Source organism: Garra rufa, chromosome 18 (genome assembly GCF_049309525.1).
Source record: "Garra rufa chromosome 18, GarRuf1.0, whole genome shotgun sequence".
NCBI lineage: Eukaryota > Metazoa > Chordata > Actinopteri > Cypriniformes > Cyprinidae > Garra > Garra rufa.
Genome location: NC_133378.1, coordinates 18,067,337 through 18,090,485, shown reverse-complemented (window position 1 = coordinate 18,090,485; position 23,149 = coordinate 18,067,337). Strand labels below are relative to the sequence as shown.

At 35.5% G+C, this 23,149-nt stretch overlaps 1 protein-coding gene across 1 annotated transcript; it reads right to left on the bottom strand.

The window, feature by feature from the left end:
- Nucleotides 1-99: 99 nt before the first annotated feature.
- srms (src-related kinase lacking C-terminal regulatory tyrosine and N-terminal myristylation sites) lies at nucleotides 100-21,491 on the bottom strand. The gene is made up of 8 exons (XM_073823359.1): nucleotides 20,532-21,491; nucleotides 16,680-16,801; nucleotides 9,599-9,765; nucleotides 5,827-5,974; nucleotides 5,049-5,207; nucleotides 1,880-2,061; nucleotides 1,644-1,800; nucleotides 100-1,005 (listed from the first exon to the last, which is right to left on the bottom strand). Exons 1-8 carry the CDS (start codon nucleotides 20,876-20,878, stop codon nucleotides 806-808), a joined length of 1,482 nt encoding a protein of 493 aa, XP_073679460.1. The 5' UTR covers nucleotides 20,879-21,491; the 3' UTR covers nucleotides 100-805.
- Between the last annotated feature and the right edge of the window lie 1,658 nt (nucleotides 21,492-23,149).

Below are 23,149 nucleotides of genomic sequence, written 5' to 3'. Positions count from 1 at the left end.
GACTAGCAGCATGCTTGTGTAACATAGTTACTTTTCCCTGTTACACTTGCACCAGGTTACATCGGCAAACAAACGATAAAGAAACTGCAGAAACATATATACTGGAAAAATACTTTATTTACAAGAGTTATCTTCGTGTATAATTCATTGGAAGACAATTGACTTCTGACATGGATGTGATTTCTACGAAACCGATTAGGAGGACACCTACCCAGGTAGTTTTGTCATATGGCTCCTGTGTTAACCACAGTGTTAGTTTCAAGACCACGTACCTGGTAGAAAAGAGTTATTTGTGCAGCCTGCCTTCACATAGGCTAAAGACACTCAACAGTTATAACTTAAAATGGCCGTAGTTTTCACCGTCTCAACACCTGTCCATACTCTGGCAGGTGAATCTTTTGTAAACATAAACTCTGACCTGAAAAACATCAGACCAAAAAATCTCCTGCTCCTCTTACTACAGAAACTGAATGGGCCAGATCAACTCTAGCGCAAAATACACTAAGTGCAGACGTATGTTATGACAGTATATAACAGTGCTTGACATCTTGATTCACTCATGATCAAGATTTGCTACAGATAATCTGGCCCTGTCAGATTAAGGAGATCATGTTTCTCCCTTCCACTCTCAGTGAATCTGTATCCTCTTTAATATCCTTTAACAAGCATTTAATATTGCACATAATTAACATAAGCAATCCAAATAAGAGTCTATCATATGTGCACTATTGTCCATGCAAATCTTCATTCAAATTCTTCATTCACTTTTCTGTCCCACAGAGTCTTCTGTTACAGTCCACCACTTTTACACCTCAATGGTTTTGAAGTAGATCCTGGAGTAGATATTTTCCAGCTGACTGTGAAGGGCATGAAACGAGGGCCGTTTTGATGCCTCTGCGTGCCAGCATTCCAACATAATTCTGTAGATGTTTGGGGGGCAGCGATTTGGACACGGTAACCTGTACCCCGACGACAGGATCTCCAACACCTCCTTATTATTCTTCCCTGTGGGACATAGAGTGTGGCACGTGTGTATGAGACATATACTCTACTGCTCAAAGGTTTGGGTTCTTCTTTTTTTAATAAATGAATGCTTTTATTCTCAAGGATGCATTTTATTGGTCTGCGGTTTTCCTGTGGAATTGGGCTACTTTCATACTGTTGCTGCGGGTTGAAGCGACTCCAATAGTGTAATATTTAGCCCCTGGAATGCTAATTTTAACAGAGGATCACAAAATGTGTATTTTACCCCCTGGAATGCGATTTTTACTGGGGGTTCCCTCTAGAAACACGATTTTGCTAGTTTTGAGTAGCAATTGGGCGGGTTTTGTTGTGAAAACCTGGCAACCCTGGCCAAAGGTGGCAGTATGTCAGTGCTCTAACTGCTAGGCTATCAGCACTGACAGTAAAAACATTTTTTATACAACAAAATAATAGTAGCGCAACTGTTTTCAACACAAATAATATATATATATATATATATATATATATATATATTTATTTATTTTTTGCGCAGCAAATCAGCATATTAGAATGATTTCTGAAGTATCACTTAAGACTGGAGTACTGATGCAGAAAACTCAGTTTTACCATTACAAGAATAAATTACTTTACCTTAAAATACCTTAAAATAGAAAACATACCATCATATGGCATCTTTCCACGTGACATCATCTCATACAGCAGCACTCCGAAAGACCAGACGTCAGATTTGACTGAAAAACGCTGGTAGAGAGCAGCTTCCGGAGCCGTCCACCGTACAGGGATCTTGGTGTTTCTACTAGCGGTATACACACTGTCCTACACACGAACACACATAATCAGCATCAATTTTATTTGCATATTTCCTGGGACATTTTTGACATCCGTCCATTATTACCTTGATGATGCGAGCCAGACCAAAGTCAGCCACTTTACACACCAGGTCTTCTCCAACCAGAATATTTCGAGCCGCAAGGTCTCTGTGGACAATGTGTCGATCTTCCAGATACGCCATTCCTTCTGCAATTTGACCAGCCATGTAGATCAGGTGAGCAGAGGTCAACAGCTGGCCCTCCGGTGCTACAAGAAGAGATGAGAAAAAAGAGGTTAGATGAAAAGGTAAAGAGTTGCTTACAGGGTGTTAAAACTTGTATGGCTTAATATGACGTAAATTATGTATCTTACTAAAATGTGACCCTGGACCACAAAACCAGTCATAAGGTTAAATTTTACAAAACTGAGATGTATACATCACATGAAAGCTCAATAAATAATCTTTCTATTGATGTATGATTTGTTAGGATAGGACAATATTTGGCCGAGATACATCTATTTGAAAATCTAGAATCTAAGGGTGCAAAAAATCTAAATACTGAGAAAATCACCTTTAAAGTTGTCCAAATTAAGTTCTTAACAATGCATATTACTAATCAAAAATTACATTTTGATATATTTACAGTAGGAATTTTACAAAAAATCTTCATGGAACATGAAGAAATTATTACTTAATTTCCTAATGATTTTTGGCATAAAATAAAAAACGATAATTTTGACCCATGCAATGTATTTTTGGCTATTGCTACAAATATACCCCAGCAACTTAAGACTGGTTTTGTGGTCCAGGGTCACAAATATGTAGTAGAAAACCTATGAAAGATTTGCATTATTTAAAAAAATCCACATCATTTTATAGATATTTTGGACTATGGAGGGGTGCCAATATTTCAATGACGTGAAATGGTTGCACTATGTGAGCTACTGGCACTACCTGTTGCTATTTTTACCTCAACACAACTTTGAAAATAAAATATAGCTGCAAGCAACGATTACCGGGGTTGAACCACTTATAGAATTTAAGCACATAACGAAAAAAAACATTATGTTAACATAGCTATAACCACCTGAATCATTGATTTAAAAAAGCATTTTTGGCAAAACCATGTAATTTACCATAGAAATATGATAATTTTTAACATTTATATGTGTAATAGCGCCAACCGTTGGTCGAGTGTACATAAGATGTTGCACGCTTGCTTAGAATCATCTGTTGCATATGCTTACCTAGTTTCATGAAGTTTTGAGTTTTCGTTTGGGTATATTTGGTCATAAAGTGACTCCGTTGTAGCTACAGTGCAAAGTTCAATATTTTTTGATAATTATGGATCTAAAGGGGCCAAAAAATTTAACTGCAGTCGTTTTGTTGAGATTGGATGAAAAACCTAGGATTATAGTTTGCAAAAGTAGCCTTTTTAAATAATCCTGAATATTTAATTAAAAATTTGATTGACAGCAGTGGTCCTAGAGGCAAAGTTGTTCAGAATGAGGAGATCTATCATAGGATATGAAATAGTCATATGACATCATATGATAGTGTTTGTATGAATATATCAACAATTTGAGGTCATTCACCATTGAAATATTGTGTTTTTGAAGACTTTTTATACTGTTACAGTGGCACCTATATGATCTCCATAACACTTTGCATGCTTGTTAAGAATCATTTGACACATAGTCTCACCAACCCTTGATAAGTTTTGAGTTTTCGTTTAAGATTTATAGGCTTTTGAGTATATTTGGCCATGCCCCTTAACTAAATGACCCCGTTATAGCTACCCAAAGGACAAAATTCAACATTTTTTTGATAATTATTAATCTAGAGAGTCCAGAGAATTGTGCAGCAGTGGTTTGATCAAGATTGAGCGAAACTAGTTCGCAAAAGTAGGTTTTCAAAAAATCCGAAATACCCGAAAATTTCGCCAGGCTCATGATCGAATCTGAGGCATGCATTTTGTCCGGCTAAGCCAAGGAATCTAATGACATAAGACACTTGAGCCTGAGCTTGAACCGCTAAATACTGCAATGATATGCCTTTAAGAATAAAACTTCCTAAAGATCTGTCTCTTTGTTTTCTCCACTTTAGCCCTGATGCCTTTGAGACTTTTAGACCACAACTATTAAAAGAGCTTATAAACGGCACAGACAAGAAACGCTAGATGCCATCCTGGCAGGATATAAACATGCCGACGGTGCCACAGCCACTGAAGGGGTTTCTCAGTGTGGATTTCACTCGATATCCGGGGACGTTTGACTCCTTTTGGGGACAAATCTGTGGTACGGCATTTGGTTTAAGTCTACGCTTATATCCATCACCACCTGTAAGCTCTTTCAGTAGCTGTGGTCATCGTATCAGTATTTTATTTTCCGAGTTGTGCTGTGGTAAAAATAGCAACATGTAGATATTGCATGCAACCATTTGACATCATCGAAATAATGGCGCCCCTCCATAGTCCAAAATATGTATAAAACAATGTGGATTTTTTAAATAACATAAATCTTTCAAGGGTTTTCTACTACATATTTCAGTAAGATACATTATTTACAATATATTAAGCCATACAAGCCTTTAAAAGTGCTAAACTAAAGATGTGGCCTTTAAAGTATAATTTAAATATGAAAATAAACAAATCTGAATTGAAATCTGGAAATAAATTGGAAAAAGTATTGTGAGTATTTTTGTTATAAGTTATTACTAATAAAGTAATGAGACTGTTCGTGTGATTCTTTGTACAGTTGGTCAGATGTTCTTGCTTCCAATGAAGCTCAAGATCTTTGGATCATCTCAAATCATACTGTGATTGTGGATTTCACACAGCTTCGGTCGTTAAAGCAGAAGTGGAAGGTAACAATTTTCAATTCAACTTTTCAGTCAAACCATTATGCTCCAAATATAATTTCAGTTCAATAAGCGATGCAATAATTCACTGAAAGGAAAATGAAACCCCTTTTTATGTGCTTGAGTGGGAAACAACTTGGTGTATAAGGATATAAACCCTTTTGTGTATGATGACTTTATGTACTTTTGAACTGTTCCCGTAAAACACTGCAGTCACAAAGCAATAAATATTTGTCAGTGTGGACGTGATTGTCTGATAAGAGGAAAGATGCAGCGTGTGAAATGCTAAGTGGTTTATACATTGATCTTGTGCTATAATATAATGCATTATTAACATGCATTTGTAGTGTACAAGCAATTAGTGAAAAAGGACACAGGGTGCAATGACACTTACAAGAAAGATAAGATTTAAGACTTCCTTTAGTCATGAGCTCGGTGACAATGTAGACCGGCTCCCCACGTGTGCAGAGAGCCAACAGCTCAATCAGTTTAGGATGGTGCAGATTTTTCAGTGCGTGGACCTCCTTCACAAACTCATCCAGTTTTGTGTCCTCTACAGGGCAGAAAAAAAAACAACAGTTTGAAGTTAAAAACACACAGAGTATCACCTTTATATATTGATATTTTTATCAAAAAACATTTGTAAAGCATTTGATTTTGCATGCATGTAAGTCATCCACCGAATTCTTTAATGCGAAAGTAAGCCTATGGATGAGTAAACGGCAAAACTGTTTGCACTACAAACCAGTGTGCTTATAATTAAAATAATACATAAAAATAATATGGTAAGACACATCAAAGTGCAATATCAAGCAGAAAAATTAGCTGTTTTGTACAGCTAAAAATAGCTGAACACGGATGAGACCGAAAGCCAGACCCATACAATTTACAAATGGCCGCACCCAAGAATAAGGTGGATTCTAGGAGACTCCCTCTACAATATTAGGACCTGCAAAAATACATAACAGGGTTGACTTTCAGTCTTTTGTAATATCCCTCCACAAAGGCCAGTTCAGTAATACACCAACCTCCAGGAAGTGATATAATGTTTGGTAGTAAACACAACAGCACAAACATTAGTGTTAGAGACCGATATAATGAATTCTGTGATGTTTTCTGGTATTAGTTGGGTTGTCTCACTTCAAAACATTAAATCTTGTGTGTTGTCGCACCTTGTTTGAGCATCTTGATGGCCACTTTCTGTTTCTTTGTGATCCAGACAGCTTCCCAGACTTCTCCAAAATGGCCTTCCCCAAGTTTCTTGAGTAGCTGAAACTCCTCCCTTGGCCGCTCCCATGGCTCCATGTCGAACAACTCCCTCTGCACGTGGACACACATGCAACAGGTTACACAAGATCTTTTCTAAGAATCTCTCACTTATATCATGTGCTGCTTTAAACACAGCATGCAGATTTGACCATAAAACCAGAGAGGCTGGAGAGTGGTTATATTATGTTAACAGCATAAACATGAGGCAGAAGAGAAGAAAAGAGAAAAGGATTGGAGGCAATTTGCATTTCTAAAAAAGTTTACTGTAAAAACAGGTTTGTTTTTGGTGTTTAGATAAGAAAAATAAGCTTTATAACCAGTAACTGACAATCAAAGACTTCATATCATATCTTTTACAAAGTGAAACATTATGAGATGATAGTGACTGTGATAGTGACCGTAATTTGACGTGTTCCTGGATCTACATCCTTATTGTAGACTTTACAAGATTCTCATTTAAGTGTAACAAAGTCCATTTACTGCTTTACTGTAACATATTTAGATAACAGTTTAGCATGTACTAAAATAAAGAAAAAAGGCAGCATTTGATAAGTTCTTATAGCACAAAATTAAAAATATATGAAAATTACTATGGTGCAAGAAAACATGTAATACCACTTTAAAAAATTAGAATTTTTAGTTACTATTTATTTATTTTTTAAAGTTGTGCCTAGAATAAAAATACTTAGTCCATAAGGTTTTTTTATTTAATCAAATGTAAATTCATGTCCCAGTTTAATTTTCGTTGTTAAATAAACAGTACTTTACACTATCAGTAAAAGAAAAAAAATCTGTTTTATATATTTTATTTTATAATCATAATCAATATTCTGTTTATTAAAGCCAAGTATGGATCTCATCAAGGTTGTGTTTTTAGGCATTTTACAGTTATTCCAAAATAATAACTTATGGCAGTAACAATGTATAGAATATATTTTATTTGTAAACTTATGTTTAGCTGTATTCGTTTTAATAAAACTATTTTAGAATTTTTCGGATCATTGGTCATCAAAGCTTTTCAGTTTTCAGTTTCCATAACCCTTCAAATTGTGCAAATTGAATTGCGAATTGAAAATACGCCTAATGGAAACAAAGTTTTTATGCTTGCATGAGGTGGATTTCTTAGGCAATTCGAAAAAGGAATATTTCACAGAACTGCAATGGAAATGGCTTTTTCACATTTACAGGTCACCTTGCGTACATAAAAGTCACATGATCATTTTTTATTGTACTATAGCCTCAAAAAACACCTCAAATGTGGCTGCTCACATAAGTGTTGACTACACAATGCTTAAATTAGGGGTTTGCCTTGCCATTAAAGCTTGGATAACCCCTTATTTACACTGCACAAGTCTGTGGAGCTGATTGTGGGCACTTTAGTCAATGCTAGTGTTTATACTAGGCCCGCCATGGCTCTCCACGCTGCTTCTGTAAAGATAGATGTCTATGTCTCCTGTGATTAAAATTAATGGCTAGTGCAGTGGCTGCAATATACATAAACCCACCAACATCCATTGGCATAGCATATCGTGAAAGAAAAAAAATAGTGTTTTCGTCGCATAACATCGGTTAATGGAAATGCTGTCATTTTGCAACAGTTTTTTTACCGACATTTATAAAACATCGCAAAAGTTATGCGCAAATTTGTAATGGAAACGCACCTAGTGTGATTTGGTGGCAGATCTTACCCCATCTTACCCTACCTACAGTGAGGAAAAAAATTATTTGATTCCCTGCTGATTTTGTACTTTTGCCCACTGACAAAGAAATGATCAGTCTATAATTTTAATGGTAGGTTTATTTGAACAGTGAGAGACAGAATAACAGCAAAAAATTAAGAAAAACACAGTTAATAAAGTTATAAAATGATTTAATGAGTGAAATAAGTATTTGATCCCCTATCAGTCAGCAAGATTTCTGGCTCCCATGTGTCTTTTATAAAGGTAATAGGCTGAGATTAGGGGCACTCTCTTAAAGGTAGTGCTCCTAATCTCAGTTTGTCACCTGTATAAAAGACACCTGTCCACAGAATCAATCAATCAATCACATTACAAACTCTCCACCCATGCCAAGACCAAAACACTGTCCAAGGATGTCAGAGACAAGATTGTAGACCTACACAAGGCTGGAATGGGCTACAAGACCATCGCCAAGCAGCTTGGTGAGAAGGTGACAACAGTTAGTGCGATTATTCGCAAATGGAAGAAACACAAAATAACTGTCAATCTCCCTCGGTGTGGGGCTCCATGCAAGATCTCAAGATTTCAATGATCATGAGAACAGTAAGGAATCAGCCCAGAACTACACGGGAGGATCTTGTCAATGGTCTCAATAGTCACCAAGAAAACAATTGGTAACACACTACACAGTGAAGGACTGAAATCCTGCAGCGCCTGCAGCGCCTGCAAGGTCCCCCTGCTCAAGAAAGCACATGTACAAGCCTGTCTGAATGTCTGAAGTTTGCCAATGAACATCTAAATGATTCAGAGGAGAACTGGGTGAAAGTGTTGTGGTAAGATGAGAATAAAATCGAGCTCTTTGGCATAAACTTAACTCACCATGTTTGAAGGAGAAGGAATGCTGCTTATGACCCCAAGAACACCATCCCCACTGTCAAAAATGGAGGTGGAAACGTTATGCTTTGGGGGTGTTTTTCTGCTAAGGAGACAGGACAACTGCACCCTCATCCAGGGCATTGAAAATGGGTCGTGGAAGGGTATTCCAGCATGACAATGACCCAAAACACATGGCCAAGACAACAAAGGAGTGGCTCAAGAAGAAGCACATTAGGATCCTGGGGTGGCCTAGCCAGTCTCCAGACCTTAATCCCATAGAAAATCTGTGGAGGGATCTGAAGGTAACTTTTTTGAAATGCATTTTTCAGGATTTTTTGTTGTTATTCTGTCTCTCACTGTTAGAACAAACCTACTATTAAAATTATAGACTGATCATTTCTTTGTCAATGGGCAAACATACAAAATCAGTAGGAGATCAAGCAATTTTTTTCCTCACTGTATACTATTTCACTGTGTTTGCCTTCTGTTATTTAATAGAAATATCCAATATTATACAACAAAAAGAATAAAGCATGTTGATCCAGGAATATGTATTCTTGGCAAATCCAGCATGAAATGACCCAAAGACCTTAAGAGCGTTTCACTGAAATAACAATAAAACATAATCAAGTATTCATATCAAGTGCTAAGTCACAAAATAAAAATCTGAAAGATGATAATATGAAATGCATAAAGTAAAAGGTGCAAAAGGTTGCTGTGGGCTTGTGTTAGTGTCTCTCAGTGGAGCTGAGTGTCCACGCACTCTGTTTTTCAGCCTTAGTGTCGTCCCTAAAAAAGGAGGAGGGAAGAGCAGACGATCACCAAAGAGCGCAAGAAAAAAATCAGAGCAACTCTTGTAACGCATTTCTGTGCAGAGCTGCTGATTAAGATGAAGGGGATTAGAAAACCAAAGTAACCATTGCAGGCCGACTGGTACCATCGCCCAGGGCTACTTCTCCAGAAACAGGCCGCTTCTCTATATCACAAATTGAACCTCTAATGCAGAACTGATACCCATGAAATGGACGCCTATTTATGAGCGTTAGTTTCATGAAGACAAAAAGGGATGTCTAAAATTAAGATGGGGGTATGCGTGTATTAAATAATAAGAGTGTCATACTTGCTGTACACATGGCTGGTCTAAGGGGCATCCCAGACTTCTGGAGTTGTGCTGGTAGTACCTGATGAGCTCATCCAGAGTGCCAAAAGAGATCTTGTCAGATACAAAGTAAGCACCAATCGCTGAGCGATGAATACGGAAATGGAAGACGCTATTTTCACTTCTGGCTGTGAAGGAGAGAACAAAATTTTCCAACATTAATATTTTTGGAAATTTATTTTATAACCCTGATTCTTGGTTGAGATCAACTGCTTATTTGGTCCAAGGAGCACCAATGATGTATGTATACAGATAATAATTTGTAAATGTGATATAATAAACAAATCTCTTAATTTCTCTTCAAATTATTTTAAAATGTTGAATCTAACCAAACAATCAGATATTACTTCATCAGAATTCTTCTGTTTTATGACAAAGTAAACATGCACTTTTCAGGAATATGACTGATGATTATTTTTTTTAACAGTGCCCAAAAAAATATAATTACAGATATTAATATTTTATATATTCTTTAATGTTTTTTTAAGAATTCTCTTCTGCTCACCAAGCCTGCATTTGTTTGATCCAAAGTACAGAAAAAAACAGTAAAAGTTTGAAATATTTTTACTATTTCTATTTGAATATATTAGGGTTGCACGGTATACCGATACTACGGTGGTATCGCGATAATAAAGCTTAAAAATACCCGCGGTGCCATTGCATTTTTGAAACGGTAGTACCGTAAGATACGTTGTATGCACAGCAGGAACACTGTTGAAAACGTTCATTTGAACATGCATGCCAAAAGAAACATTACAACTTGATTGCCAAAATGTCCTTCTGTTGTGCTTTGTGTAGTACAGGCTGTGTAATTCAGTGTTTCCCAACACTTCAGTTCAGTTTGAAATAAGAAGGTGCACACGCACGTCGTTGTTCACGCTGCAGTTTATCAGAAGAGAGGGTCTGATATTCAGACCATCTAATGCTATTTAAAAAATAGCCGCTCAAGAATCACTTATTAAACATTAAAATGTTTTACAAGAAAGTATTTTCGTATTTTTATTCATTTGCCCACTTTTAGAACAAGTGTAATAATTCGTTTCTGGAAGCATCTTTGCGATCACGAATGCAGTTCCATTCATTAACATAGTGGCTTTGCACTTGGTTCTTATCAATCATTATATATATATATATATATATATATATATATAACAACATATAACATTATAAATGAATACGTTTTAATATAGAAGCTACTAGGTCCGTGTACGTTTTATTCATTTCATTTTCAATTTGAAACGAAATAAGCAGAAATAAGAAAACGGCTCATTAATTCGTTTTTTCATTTGTTCACAAAACGAAAAAACAAGATTTCAGCTCGATTTTTCGTTTTTTGATTCACGGGTAGAAAACGGATAAACGACTTCAAAATTCGTTTTTCACATGTGGGCGGTCGCCAGACGCCCCTTTACGCCGATTGGTCAACCGAATCTGGACCAGTGACGCCATCCATTGTTTGTTCAACAAAATAAAAGACTATTATTTTTTTTTTTTCATTCTTTATTTTCATTCTAATTGCAGTCTTTAAAACAACGAACATACAAGGACAATAACATTAATTGCATCAAAATATAATAAAACAAGACACTTAAAAATAATAAAATAGAAAAAGCAATAAGAAAATCACATGTGCATATGTGTACAAATAGTTACAAATTATTCAAACAAAACATTTTAAGCTTTCAAATAATTTAAAGCTTGAGTCACGTTGTTTATTGTAAGATGTAAAAATAAGATTTTTTTTCAATAAAATTACGGCTTTCTTCTGTTCAACCTAACTCGTTTCACAGAAATATTTATTTTATAGCTATATAATCTGCACCCTGCATGTTTTATTTTGCTGTATGGTTTATAATCTGAGAATCTGAGAATTACCGATGGTAAGTGCAAATACTGTAATGCAAATTTACGTAAAGAGGGTGGAGAATTAAATTTTTATTGTATATCATAGCCACGGGAACGTTTCATTTCGCCAGGATTTAAGTTATTATAAGTGCACAACCTTGATGCTTAAAAAAAATGTTGATATTAGCTAGACAAAAAAAATGAAGCTTAGGCTTGCAAAGTCGGTGTTTCACGGTGTTCGGCCATCCACCGATTAAATTAATTGTCCACCCCCCCACCTTTCGTTTTTTATAAAAATGTTATAAAGAAATATTTTTTTATAGAAATAATATCAATGTAGTTATACAATACAATCATCCGCTTCATACAACAGCACGAGCAACAGCGCAAGAGACGAGTGATTCAGCGAGATGATTGACACGATTAATATAGATAGATAGATAGATAGATAGATAGATAGATAGATAGATAGATAGATAGATAGATAGATAGATAGATAGATAGATAGATAGATAGATAGATAGATAGATAGATAGAGTGTTAAAAATTTGGTTGTCAAGTAAGATTTTTTTTTTATTGTAGATTAAAAAATGTACTAATTTTGTACAAATCCAGTGTAAATATAATACAGTATAAAATGACAGTTTTTTTTAAACTCTAATATTTTATTTCCCTGGGATAAATAAAAAGTTCCTGTGGCTATATACCTACATGCACCTATATATTTTTTCTTATTTAACAAAAGTTCACTTTGCGCTCTTGTGCTCCTGCCTTCGCTATGGTCCTGTCAATCATCTCGCTGTTGCTCCTGATGCATTTGAAGCAGACGATTGTCTGTTGTCCCGCTGAACTACCTTGATATTATTTCTATAAAAATTATTTCTATATAATATTTTAATAAAAAAATGACTGTGGGGCAGTAATTTAATCGTTAAATGTCCGAACACCGTGAAAAGCGACTTTTTAAACCGTTTTTTTTTTTATCTAGCTGATATCAACATTTAACTTAACCATCAAGGCTGCGCACACTTATAGTAACTTAAATCCTGGCGAAATGAAACGTTCATGTGGCTGATATACAGTGCAGTAAAAAATTAAGTTCTCCACCCTCGGTACCTGTAGAGAATTTTGGTTAGCTCAAAGAATTTAAGATGATCAATATATGTGTGTATATGCATGAGACTGTTTCTCTCATCACATATACACTGCAAAACTCCACCAGGTCTTATGACCAATGAATAGGATGAAATGAGTTATTTAAAACATACATTTCAGTCAGGGAAAGTAGTTTAACTCACAGGAAATCGTGTATAATAATCGTCATTAAATATACGCAATTTCCAGTTTCTGATCAGTAACAGTAATAATGATATTGACTGGTTTCTTTGTCCAGCAAATTGTTCAGTGATACCCATTACTCTGACGTTGGCCCGTCGTCACGACAACGTATTTTACTAATCAGAACAGAGTTAAAACAATTGAACAGAATAGGGCTTAAGGTAGCAATATGAGATCGAAACAGTTTAAGTGACTTTTGTAATGTAAGCATTCAGCACAGAAGTCATTATATGTGAATATATGGTTGTTTATTAAACTATTCTACTTACAAACGATCGCACATAGACAAACGTACATAAAACACAAATAGACAGAGAACACTTGAGAGAGAGAGAGTAAGAGAGAGAGAGAGAGAGAGAGAGAGTAAGAGAGAGAGAGACAGAAAGTGAGTTTGCAAAGGGACAGGAATGAAACGGTTCTGAACAACCTGAAATCGTTTCTTTTATAAAACGCCTTAAACGCAGCTATCTACGTTTGTAGAAAGGACGGATACTTGCAAGCTTGTTGTTGTTGTGCATTGGTTCCGTATGTGTTCAGTTCAGAAAGTCCTTTCCAGTTCCTTGAGAGTATTGCAGGCCTCATCATCTCCACTGCTAGGTGAGCCGGTGCAGGTGACGTGTCTTTGAGTCCAGAAGGCAAGAGGAAGAAGAGAGAGATGAGGGAAGGTTTATAAACCTGTAGGTCGTTCACGCCCACAGTTGGACCTTGTCCAATCCGGTTGATCTGAGTTTTGGAGGGAAGATTGAAAGTCTTTGTCTCTCACAATGGGGTTTCGCATGTGGAAGCTGATTGGTTGTTTGGCCACAAAACTTTCAAAAGTTCAATAATACTTATAAAGCAAGGAGTTATTAAGATGCCACAAACATTAACATTTAGGGAATAATAAATGCTGCTCATAGACACCAAACATGATCTATGTATCTTCTCGTTTGACTGAGTGATTCTAAATGTGAGAGTCTTAGCATGCACAATAATTCACCTATTGCGGATTAATGTTTGAGGCCGACATACATAACAGAAACACAATATAAGAAAAGGTAACACATTGATATGTGTACATTTCTATATAACTGTATGTGGGACTGTATGTCTGAATAAGGAAAGTGTATCTGCATTTCTGTAAGAGTCTTATCTTGATGGTGGGGGGATGAGTTGGATAGTGACCAGAGGTCTGGCTCATAGCACATAGGTGTTAATCATGGGGGAGAAGTCATTTAAGGAATATAACTAGTTATTTCATGTCTGATGGGCTCCAGGCACTACAGTACCTTATGTAAATTTGCATTACAGTATTTGCACTTATCATCGCTTGTCCAAACTGAGCATAATGTCTAAAAGAAAAGTTATGACTGCTGTGCATTTACACACTTGACTGAACACTGATCTGTTCTTCTTTGCGCTGTCTGTATACCGCAGATACTCAGATTTAAAATCATTCAGCAAAATAAAACATGCTGGATGCAGATTAATATTTGTAAAATAAATATTTGTGAAACGAGTTAGGTTGAACACAAGAAAGCCCAGTCAGAGGACTATCTTGTTGACTCTCATTTTAATAGAAACAGCCATGTATGCAATCCTTAAAAGAATCAAGAAATAACGCGATACAAGCTGTAAATTATTTTAAAGCCATAAATCTATTGTTTCAATAATTTACACTATTTGTATTTCTTGTGTAGGCTACATGTGATTTTCTAATTGCTTTTCCAATTATTATTATTACAATGTTTTTAGTTATATTGTATTATATTTTGATGTAATTAATGTTATTGCATTTGTATGTTTGTTGTTTTAAAGACTACAAAAGAATGAAAATAAATAAATAATAGTCTTTTATTTTGTTGAACGAACAATGGATGGCGTCACCGGTCCAGATTCGATTTGACCAATCGGCGTAAAGGGGCGTCTGGCGACCGCCCACATTAATTTTGAAGTCGTTTATCCGTTTTCTACCCTTGAATCAAAAAAACGAAAAATCGAGCCAAAATCTCGTTTTTTCGTTTTGTGAACAAATGAAAAAACGAATGAATGAGCCGTTTTCTTATTTCTGCTCATTTCGTTTCAAATTGAAAATGAAATGAATAAAACGTACACGGACCCTGCTAACTTACACATTTCAAGATATGCGAGCAAAAATGCTCCTGCAGTTCAGCAATATGACACGAAAAAGATGTTGTAGTTTCGTTTCCGTCTTCGAATCCGAATCAGCGTTGGTTTGGGCGAATCACTGATTCACTAAGCCATAGAATCGTTTGAATGACTCAGTGATTCAATCATGAACACTGCTGCCACCTGCTGGATGTTTTAAGTTTCCCATCACATTACATTATTTTCCAACATTTCTATATTCAGAGTTTTGTATTTAAACATTAATCTTATAACATTACTCATGCAATTATATGTACAGTGTACATGTATAGACACCACATCTAAATGTCACTCCATGCAGCTTCGGTGCGGTGCTAAGATGAGTTTCGTTTACATGATTTCATGGATAACAATAGCCAGTCATTCATTCACATTAATGAAGTATTCAGAGAAAAATCTTGTCTGTTTTCATTTACATTTTTATTTTATTTATGAAATTTAGATTCATTTTGTAGAATTGAATTTTAAATGAACAGAATACTGCATGGTATCGTGATACTACTTGGTATCGCGATACTTCAGCTGGTATCGTCTGTGATTTCAAAGCTGATTTTTTAGCATAATTACTCCAGTCACGTGATCCTTCAGAAATCATTGTAATATTCTGATTTGTTGCTCAATAAACATTTATTTTTGTTGTTATTATTATTATTATTATTATGTTGAAAACAGCTGAGTAGAATTTTTCCAGGTGTCTTTGATAAATAGAAAGATCAGAAGAACAGCATTTATCTGAAATAGGAATCTTTTGTAACATTATAAATGTCTTTATCATCACTTTTGATCAATTTAAAGCATCCTTGCAAAATAAAATTATTAATTTCTATCATTCCCCATACTGACTCCAAGCTTTTGAATAGTTTAGTATATAATGTTACAAAAGCTTTTTATTTCAGATAAAAGCTGATGCTTTGAAACTTTCTACTCATCAAAATCTTGAAAAAACGTGTACTCAACTGATTTAAATATTGATAATAATAGTAATCAAATGTATAATAGTAATAATAATAAAAATAATAATGAAGAATCATGTGACACCAAAGAAAAAATATAAAATATAATTTTTTTTTAAATATAATCAAATAGAAAACTGTTATTTTAAATAGTAAACACATTTTTAAGAATTTTACAGTGTTTCCTGTACTTTGGATCAAATAAATGCAGGCTTGGTGAGCAGAAAATCTTACTGTTCAAAAACCTTAATCTATAACATTCTTAACGGGCCCGGCAGACTTACAATAATGCTGTGTATAATCAATTTCAACAAGATTAGCAAAAATTGTTGAGTGGCTTTGGGGTTTTCCAGACCTTAAACAGAATATTGCGGTTAAAAAAATACCCGCTACTCTCCTGCGGAGACAAAAAATGCTTAGTCAGTTGCACATGGAAGACCAATATGGTGTTACAAGCTGTGGGTAAGAAAGAGAGAGAGAGAGATATGCTGTCCTGAAAGGATGGAGGATAAGCCGAGAGTGGATATCTTAGGCGGAAAATAATAAGATTGATGATGTGGAGGCTCTGTTGTCATGCAGATCAGAGAGAAATCGGAAGATGAGAAAGAAAGAAGATGAAAATGGAGATGATGTATGAAAGAAAGACAAGGGAATATGGTCAGGAAGCACTGGAGGTCTCCAGGCATTCAAATGAAAGACAGTGTAAGTGTAAGAGAGAGGGAGACTGTGTCTGATATAGAAGAAATAAGGCAACGAACCTGAGATAGTATATTCATCACTGTGGCTCTCACTGATCCTCACCAGAAAGGAACCAGTTTTGTTCTGTGAACTCAGAAGCAGCTTCTCTGCCTTTTGTCTGTTTATATTCCCATAGTACCATCTGTAAAACAGATGCACATAACACAGATCAATGAATGAATGAATACTTGCTGTCAAGACTAGGTCATATTTTGCCAGTAAATTTCTAGAAAAAAATATTTTATTACTGTTTTGCCTTTGCATATATAAATAAAACCAAGCAATGCATCCATCGCGATATGATTGGATGTGACTGGTTATGTTCAGCTGTGATTGGTCCATGCGATAAATCTCTTGGTCATGCGCATTCTGCATTCGCGAATCAGTCTGAACAAACAATATAATGGCGTTAATGGGAAGACTCATTTTAAAAAGTAAGTAAACAACTCACACACTTAGATATACCTACTTTTTTGTCAAAATAAGACTTGAAATGGACTGAAAAAGTTTTTAGTGAGTAATCGGCTTTGTGAAATGTAAAGTAAATCTCTGTGATAATTGTCTGCGACGAATATTTACCAAACTTTGATGACTGATGATCCAAAAAAATCATCAAAAGTTAACTATTAAAAAGAACAGCTGAATATAAGTTCACATGTTGTTTAAATTGTTACTGATTTCAGTTATTATTTTGGAATACATGTAAAATGCTTAAAAACACTAAACTGATGAGATTCATACTTGGCTTTAATAAATAGAATATTGACTACAGTGTTAATGTGAAAATATAAAATACACAGAAGAAACTTTTTTTGATGTTGATAGATACAGTGCCTTGCAAAAGTATTCATACCCCTTTATTTTTTTTACGCTTTATGTTGCTGTCTTTTTTTTTTTTTTAAATTTAGCTCAGGAGCATTCATATTGCTTGTAGATGTTAATACACTTGTGTGAAGTTAACCTGAGGCAAATCGAATTGAATGGGTATGATTTAGAAAGACAAACACATCTTAATAAAAGGCCTAACAGCTGATAATGCAGATCAGAGCAAAAACCAAGCCCTGAGGTCAAAAAAACGTCCTGAGGGATTGCATCAAGCCACACATTTGCATCTGTTAGATCTTGTATGCGTCTGTCCCCATCCAAGCCGAAAGAGCTTGAGAGGTGAAGAAGTGAGAAGAAGAATGGCAGGATGTTGCAAAATGTTGATGTGCAAAGCTTGTCGCATTATACCCAAAAGGACTTGAGACTTGAGTGCTTCATGTAAGGGTATGAATACTGCAATGCAATGTACTTATTTCAGTTGTTTATTTTTAATAAATTGACAAAGTTGTGACAATTCAGTTTTGACTTTGGCATTTTGGTGCATGGAGTGTAGATTGATGTGGAAAACAAGTCATTTAAAGCAGTTTAACATAAGGCAGCAACATAAAAAATGAAAGGGTATGAATACTTTCGCAAGGCATTGTAAAAGCAAACACAGCACATTTACTGTCTACTGCACGTACGATTTTAAACTAATAGGTTTGAGCTATCAGCTAAAATATTAATAATATAGCGATTAATAATGCATGTTCAATACTGTAGTCTTTTTTATATTAGAGTAATTGGATTGCATTACGAAGTAGTGAGGAATGTATTTTCTTGTAACTATTTACTGACGCATTCTTATTGCTAGTCCTATTATGTCAGCTAACAATGTGAGTAATATGAGTACTGTAGTGTAAAATGCTTCAAATTCCTGTATGAAAATCTACATCTGCCGTTTTTTTTTGTTTTGTTTTTTTATTTCATATCAGTACCAATACAGATATTTCAGATGAAATTTGGTATAATGAAAAAAACTCCAAAAATCGTGTACAAACACAAATTAGCCATACATACAAGAAAATATTAAACCAATTTATCTAATATACTCTGAGCTTTTAGAACTTACTGTTCACTTAAATATTTGAATGAATACTTTTATTTGCTTGTATTTATTACATACACCTCCGATTTTGCCCACAGTAACCACGTTCAGCTTCTCACAGTAAACACTGTGGCGTCATGCAAAGTGTTGCCATGTTAAATATGGGTGCGGCAGGTGCACATGCTTGTTTAGCACAATCCCATGGTGCTTCAGTTTCAGTGAAACTCCGGCAGGTGACAGGTGCAGCAGAGGCCGAACACACACTACTCTGACATAACAACCCGTTACCTGTCAACACTATCTAGGAGGTCTTTATAACAAGGACAATTGACTGACCCCGTTACAGCAACCAAACAAAAGTAAACGATAGCACAAATAAAAGGAAAAAATGCACAGCCCATTGTTCACATGCACAATGATAAATCCCGTTGTGAATTAAATGAGACAGTATAGGTATATGAACCTTCGTTGGCTGATCTCATGGATAATCAAAACTAGTCTACTGTAATTTGAAAACAGTAAGATAACGCTTTGACCTATTGACCTTATTGATAAATTGTGAATTATACAATGTTTTTTTCAATTCCTGCAAAATTATTAAATCTAATTTTCAAGATACAGTCTGTCACTGGAGATATATTAAAGATAATTCAATATATAGTAAGTCAAACTTAATGACAGTAGGGTTTATGGACATAGCAGATTGAAACCCTTGTCAAAATTGATGTAGCTATATTTGTACAAGATAAACAAATCTTTTATTTAGACTTAAAGGGCTAGTTCACCCAAAAATGAAAATTCTGTTATTAATTACTCACCCTCATGTCATTCCAAGACATTTTTCCATATTTAGAACACATATTAAGATATTGTTGATTAAATGTGAGAGCTCTCTAACCCTCCATAGACACAAAAAGTATTCTAATAGCTTCAAAAAATTGTGATTGAACCACCGACTATTTTGTTGATGTTGTTGGTACCATTCTGGACCTTAACTGTGGTAGGACCCTTACTGCCTATGCAGCGTCAGACAGCTCTCGGATTTCTTCAAAAATATCTTAATTTGTGTTCTAAAAATGAATGAAGGTCTTACGGGTTTGGAAGAGCCTGAGGGTGAGTAGTGACAGAATTTTCATTTTTGGGTGAACTGTCCCTTTAAGGTTCATTATAGGTGGTTCTGACTCCCTAAAACCCACCAAATGTACACCCTATAATTGTGGGATCTTACACCAAAAATATGTGACCATGGATCACAAAACCAGTCTTAAGTAGCATGGGTATATTTGTAGCAATAGCTAAAAAAATATATGGGTCAAAATTAGATTTTTTTTTTTAAATGCCAAAAATCATTAGGATATTAAGTAAATATTATGTTCCATGAAGTTTTTTTTGTAAATGTCCTACTGTAAATATATCAAAATGTTTTTTTGATTAGTATTATGCAGGGCGATTTTAAAAGCGATTTTCTCAATAATTAGAATTTTTTGCACCCTCAGGTTCCAGATTTTCAAAAAGTTGTGTCTCTGCCAAATAATGTCCTTTCCTAACAAATCATACATCAAAGCTTATTTATTCAGCTTTTAGATGATGTATAAATCTCAGTTTCAAAATTGTGGTCCTGGGTCAAATATTTGTATAAGACACACCAATCTTTTTTTTGGACTTTAGATGAAAATATAATTAAATTTATTCATTACAATGTTAATGAAAATCTAAAATGCAATGTTTGGACATATTAGTCCAGTATGAAAACAATAAATGTCAAAGGAAAGTTCAACTATTGTGAAAAAAACAAAGGTGAAAGCGTGTAGACTACAATACGCTTAAGTCAAGCTATTCATTCATATAGTGTGCAGTGCAATACGTAGAAAAGACTAGTAGTTGCCTATTACAGAGTGATATTTTCATCAAAAATACATTATAATCAAAATAAGTACTGACTGTCACACTCAGGACTTACCTGTAGTTAGCGAATTCATCCTGTACTAGGGCCACATAATTAGCAGGGACCAGTCCAGACTCCAGGGACCCCGTGAGCTTCTTGGCAAGTACATAATCTCCCCTCTTTTCTATGACAGACAGTTTGTCCCCTTCTTTCACCGTCAGCTCTTCCTCACTGCGGGCTTCAAAGTCAAAGAGAGCCGCGTACAGCTGCGCCGGCTTCTTCTTCGGAGCCGGGACCCGGATATCACCTGAAACCGTGCGGATCTCGGCCGGACGAGCGATGTTCGGATAGAAAAATTCGGGCCATATGCAGTCCCATAACCTCTTCAGGCAGGGCATACAGCTGCGACAACACTTCTCCATCCCAGTCGTCGCTTTCTACGGACTCCAGGGTAGCTAGAATATTTGGCAGCTGTCCACCAAGCGAAATGGTTGAAATTAAAAACAAAAGAGGCGTGTGGGTCCCTCACCGATGGTGACCGACCGTCCGTAGCGATTCTATATCGGGATCCCCTTTGTTGAGCTAACGCGCTGGCTGTGATCATAGCGGAGGATCAGGTGAAACCGGTTCTGTTTCGGGATGGATCTCAAAGGTATGCGGAAAAGACATGTTGGATAGTTCAATGAGACATTAAGACGAGGAGAGGGTGTTGTGGTTGAAGTACCTTCAAGAACATCCTCTTTTCATCTAAATCTAGCCTCTACTCGTCCATGACGTCCCTCTTCTCTCCTAATGACCGGTGCAGTGCGCCGCAGCATTTGGTGCCTCTATCCGCTCCGGAGCAAAACGCTTCGCAGTATGTAAACTTGGCTGCGACCGAGCCGTTTCTCCTGTAGTGCGATCATCTGTTCACTAGGCAAACGCACACTTGGAGCTGGAAACCATTATCGCTTTATTTTTAGATTCGCCTCTAATCGTAAAAATCTCACATCTCCGCAAATGTTTGCGTTTGTTAAAATTTGCGTGCATAAGCATAAAGTATGAATAAGTAGCTAGTTGGGAAATAACACTAGTAGGCTATTCTATTAGTTTATTAACACACGCACACACACAGGTCTATGCACACGTTTATTATTAGGCTATATACGATGGGGACTTCCAGTTTACAAGTAGCGCTATTATTTTTAATCATTGTGGTAATTAGTCACTAAACCTGTGGTGTACCGCTAATATTAGGTACCGCCCATTAACTGTGACGGCATACATCAACGTTTGTTAACTGTTTAATATTAATTCAATTTGAGCAGATTAGCTCTTTCTCTAAAGATCTTCTCATTTTTTTGCGTATTCTGAACTAAATGATTTTCTAACTTCTAGCCCTGCTGAAAAAAAATAGAAACCATCACAGAAATGCTAATCCCTTACGAAAATTAGCCTTGGTTTAACTACAAATAAAACTACAAATTAGCCATGGTTTTGCTACACTAACCATAGTTTAACCATGGAAACTGTGGTTATACAAATGGTAGTCAGTGCAACAAAAAACTTGGTTACTAATTTTAATTAATCTTCTTAAGAGATGGTTTCCACTAACAAACCATCAACTTTTAACCATTAAAAATGATTTTCTGTAGCTTGTTTTGGGACATGTTCCATTAAGATTTATTGGTTTTAACAAGCCACAGAAAGAAGGAGATCAATTACTAGTAGAGACCAATAACGTCATTAGTTTCCATTAAAACCAGTACATTTCCCATTATAACCAGTAGAAACATTAATAATTCTGTGATGGTTTCTATTTTTTTAAGCAGGGAGGTTTCTGTTATTTAGATTAGAAAGTATAGTATAGACTACATAGGTTACAGGAGATTTATATTAGCTAGGCTATAGCTAAATCACTGACTAACTATATTATGCCATCACCTAAAATGAAAGGAAGGAGATTCTAAAATAGGCCTCTGTTCTAAAAACTTTACCATGACAGGAAAGCAGCTAGACTGACACAAAATGTCTGTATTCATGCAAATATTCAATGTTTTAGAGTCCATGTGACTGTTTCCCGCGTCCGTGATTTCTGTGTAAATATAATTAGATTAGAGTCTTATCTGAGCGTCATTAAAACGTCTTTGTAAAGTAAACACACTGTAAAATTGCCACCTCGATGCGACTTCTATGCAGAGTTATATCACTCATTTACAGTTTGAGTCAAAAGTTTACTGCAAAATGATAATTATTTTACTAAAATAAAATAAGGTGTTTTAGTACTGACCCAAAAAAGATATTTCACATAAAATACATTTACATATAGTCCATATATAGTTATACAAGATAAAATAATAGTTAAAAATTATAAAAATGACCCTGTTCAAAAGTTTAAATAGAGTACACTTGATTCTTAATACTTGTGGAATGATCCAAAGTTGTTTTTTGTTTTTTGTTTAGTGATAGGCGAGTTGTTCGTGAGTCCCTTGTTTGCCCTGTTAGTTAAACTGCCCACTGTTCTACAGATTCTTTGGCTTTTAAGCATTTGTGTATTTGAACCCTTTCCAACAATGACTGTATGATTTTGAGATCCATCTTTTCACACTGAGGACAACTGAGGGACTCAACATGGGTATAAACCATGCATTAAGAGCCAGGGGGTGAAAACTTTTGAACACAATGGAGATGTGTACATCTTATTTTGCCTAAAT

Coding starts and splice junctions, on each gene's coding strand:
- srms (XM_073823359.1), bottom strand. CDS start 20,878: ATGGAGAAGTGTTGTCGCAGCTGTATGCCCTGCCTGAAGAGGTTATGG. Junction 5,208..5,826: donor CATCAAGATGCTCAAACAAG/GTGCGACAACAC, acceptor TCTGCCCTGTAG/AGGACACAAAACTGGATGAG. Junction 2,062..5,048: donor TCTTAAATCTTATCTTTCTT/GTAAGTGTCATT, acceptor CTCTTCTTGTAG/CACCGGAGGGCCAGCTGTTG.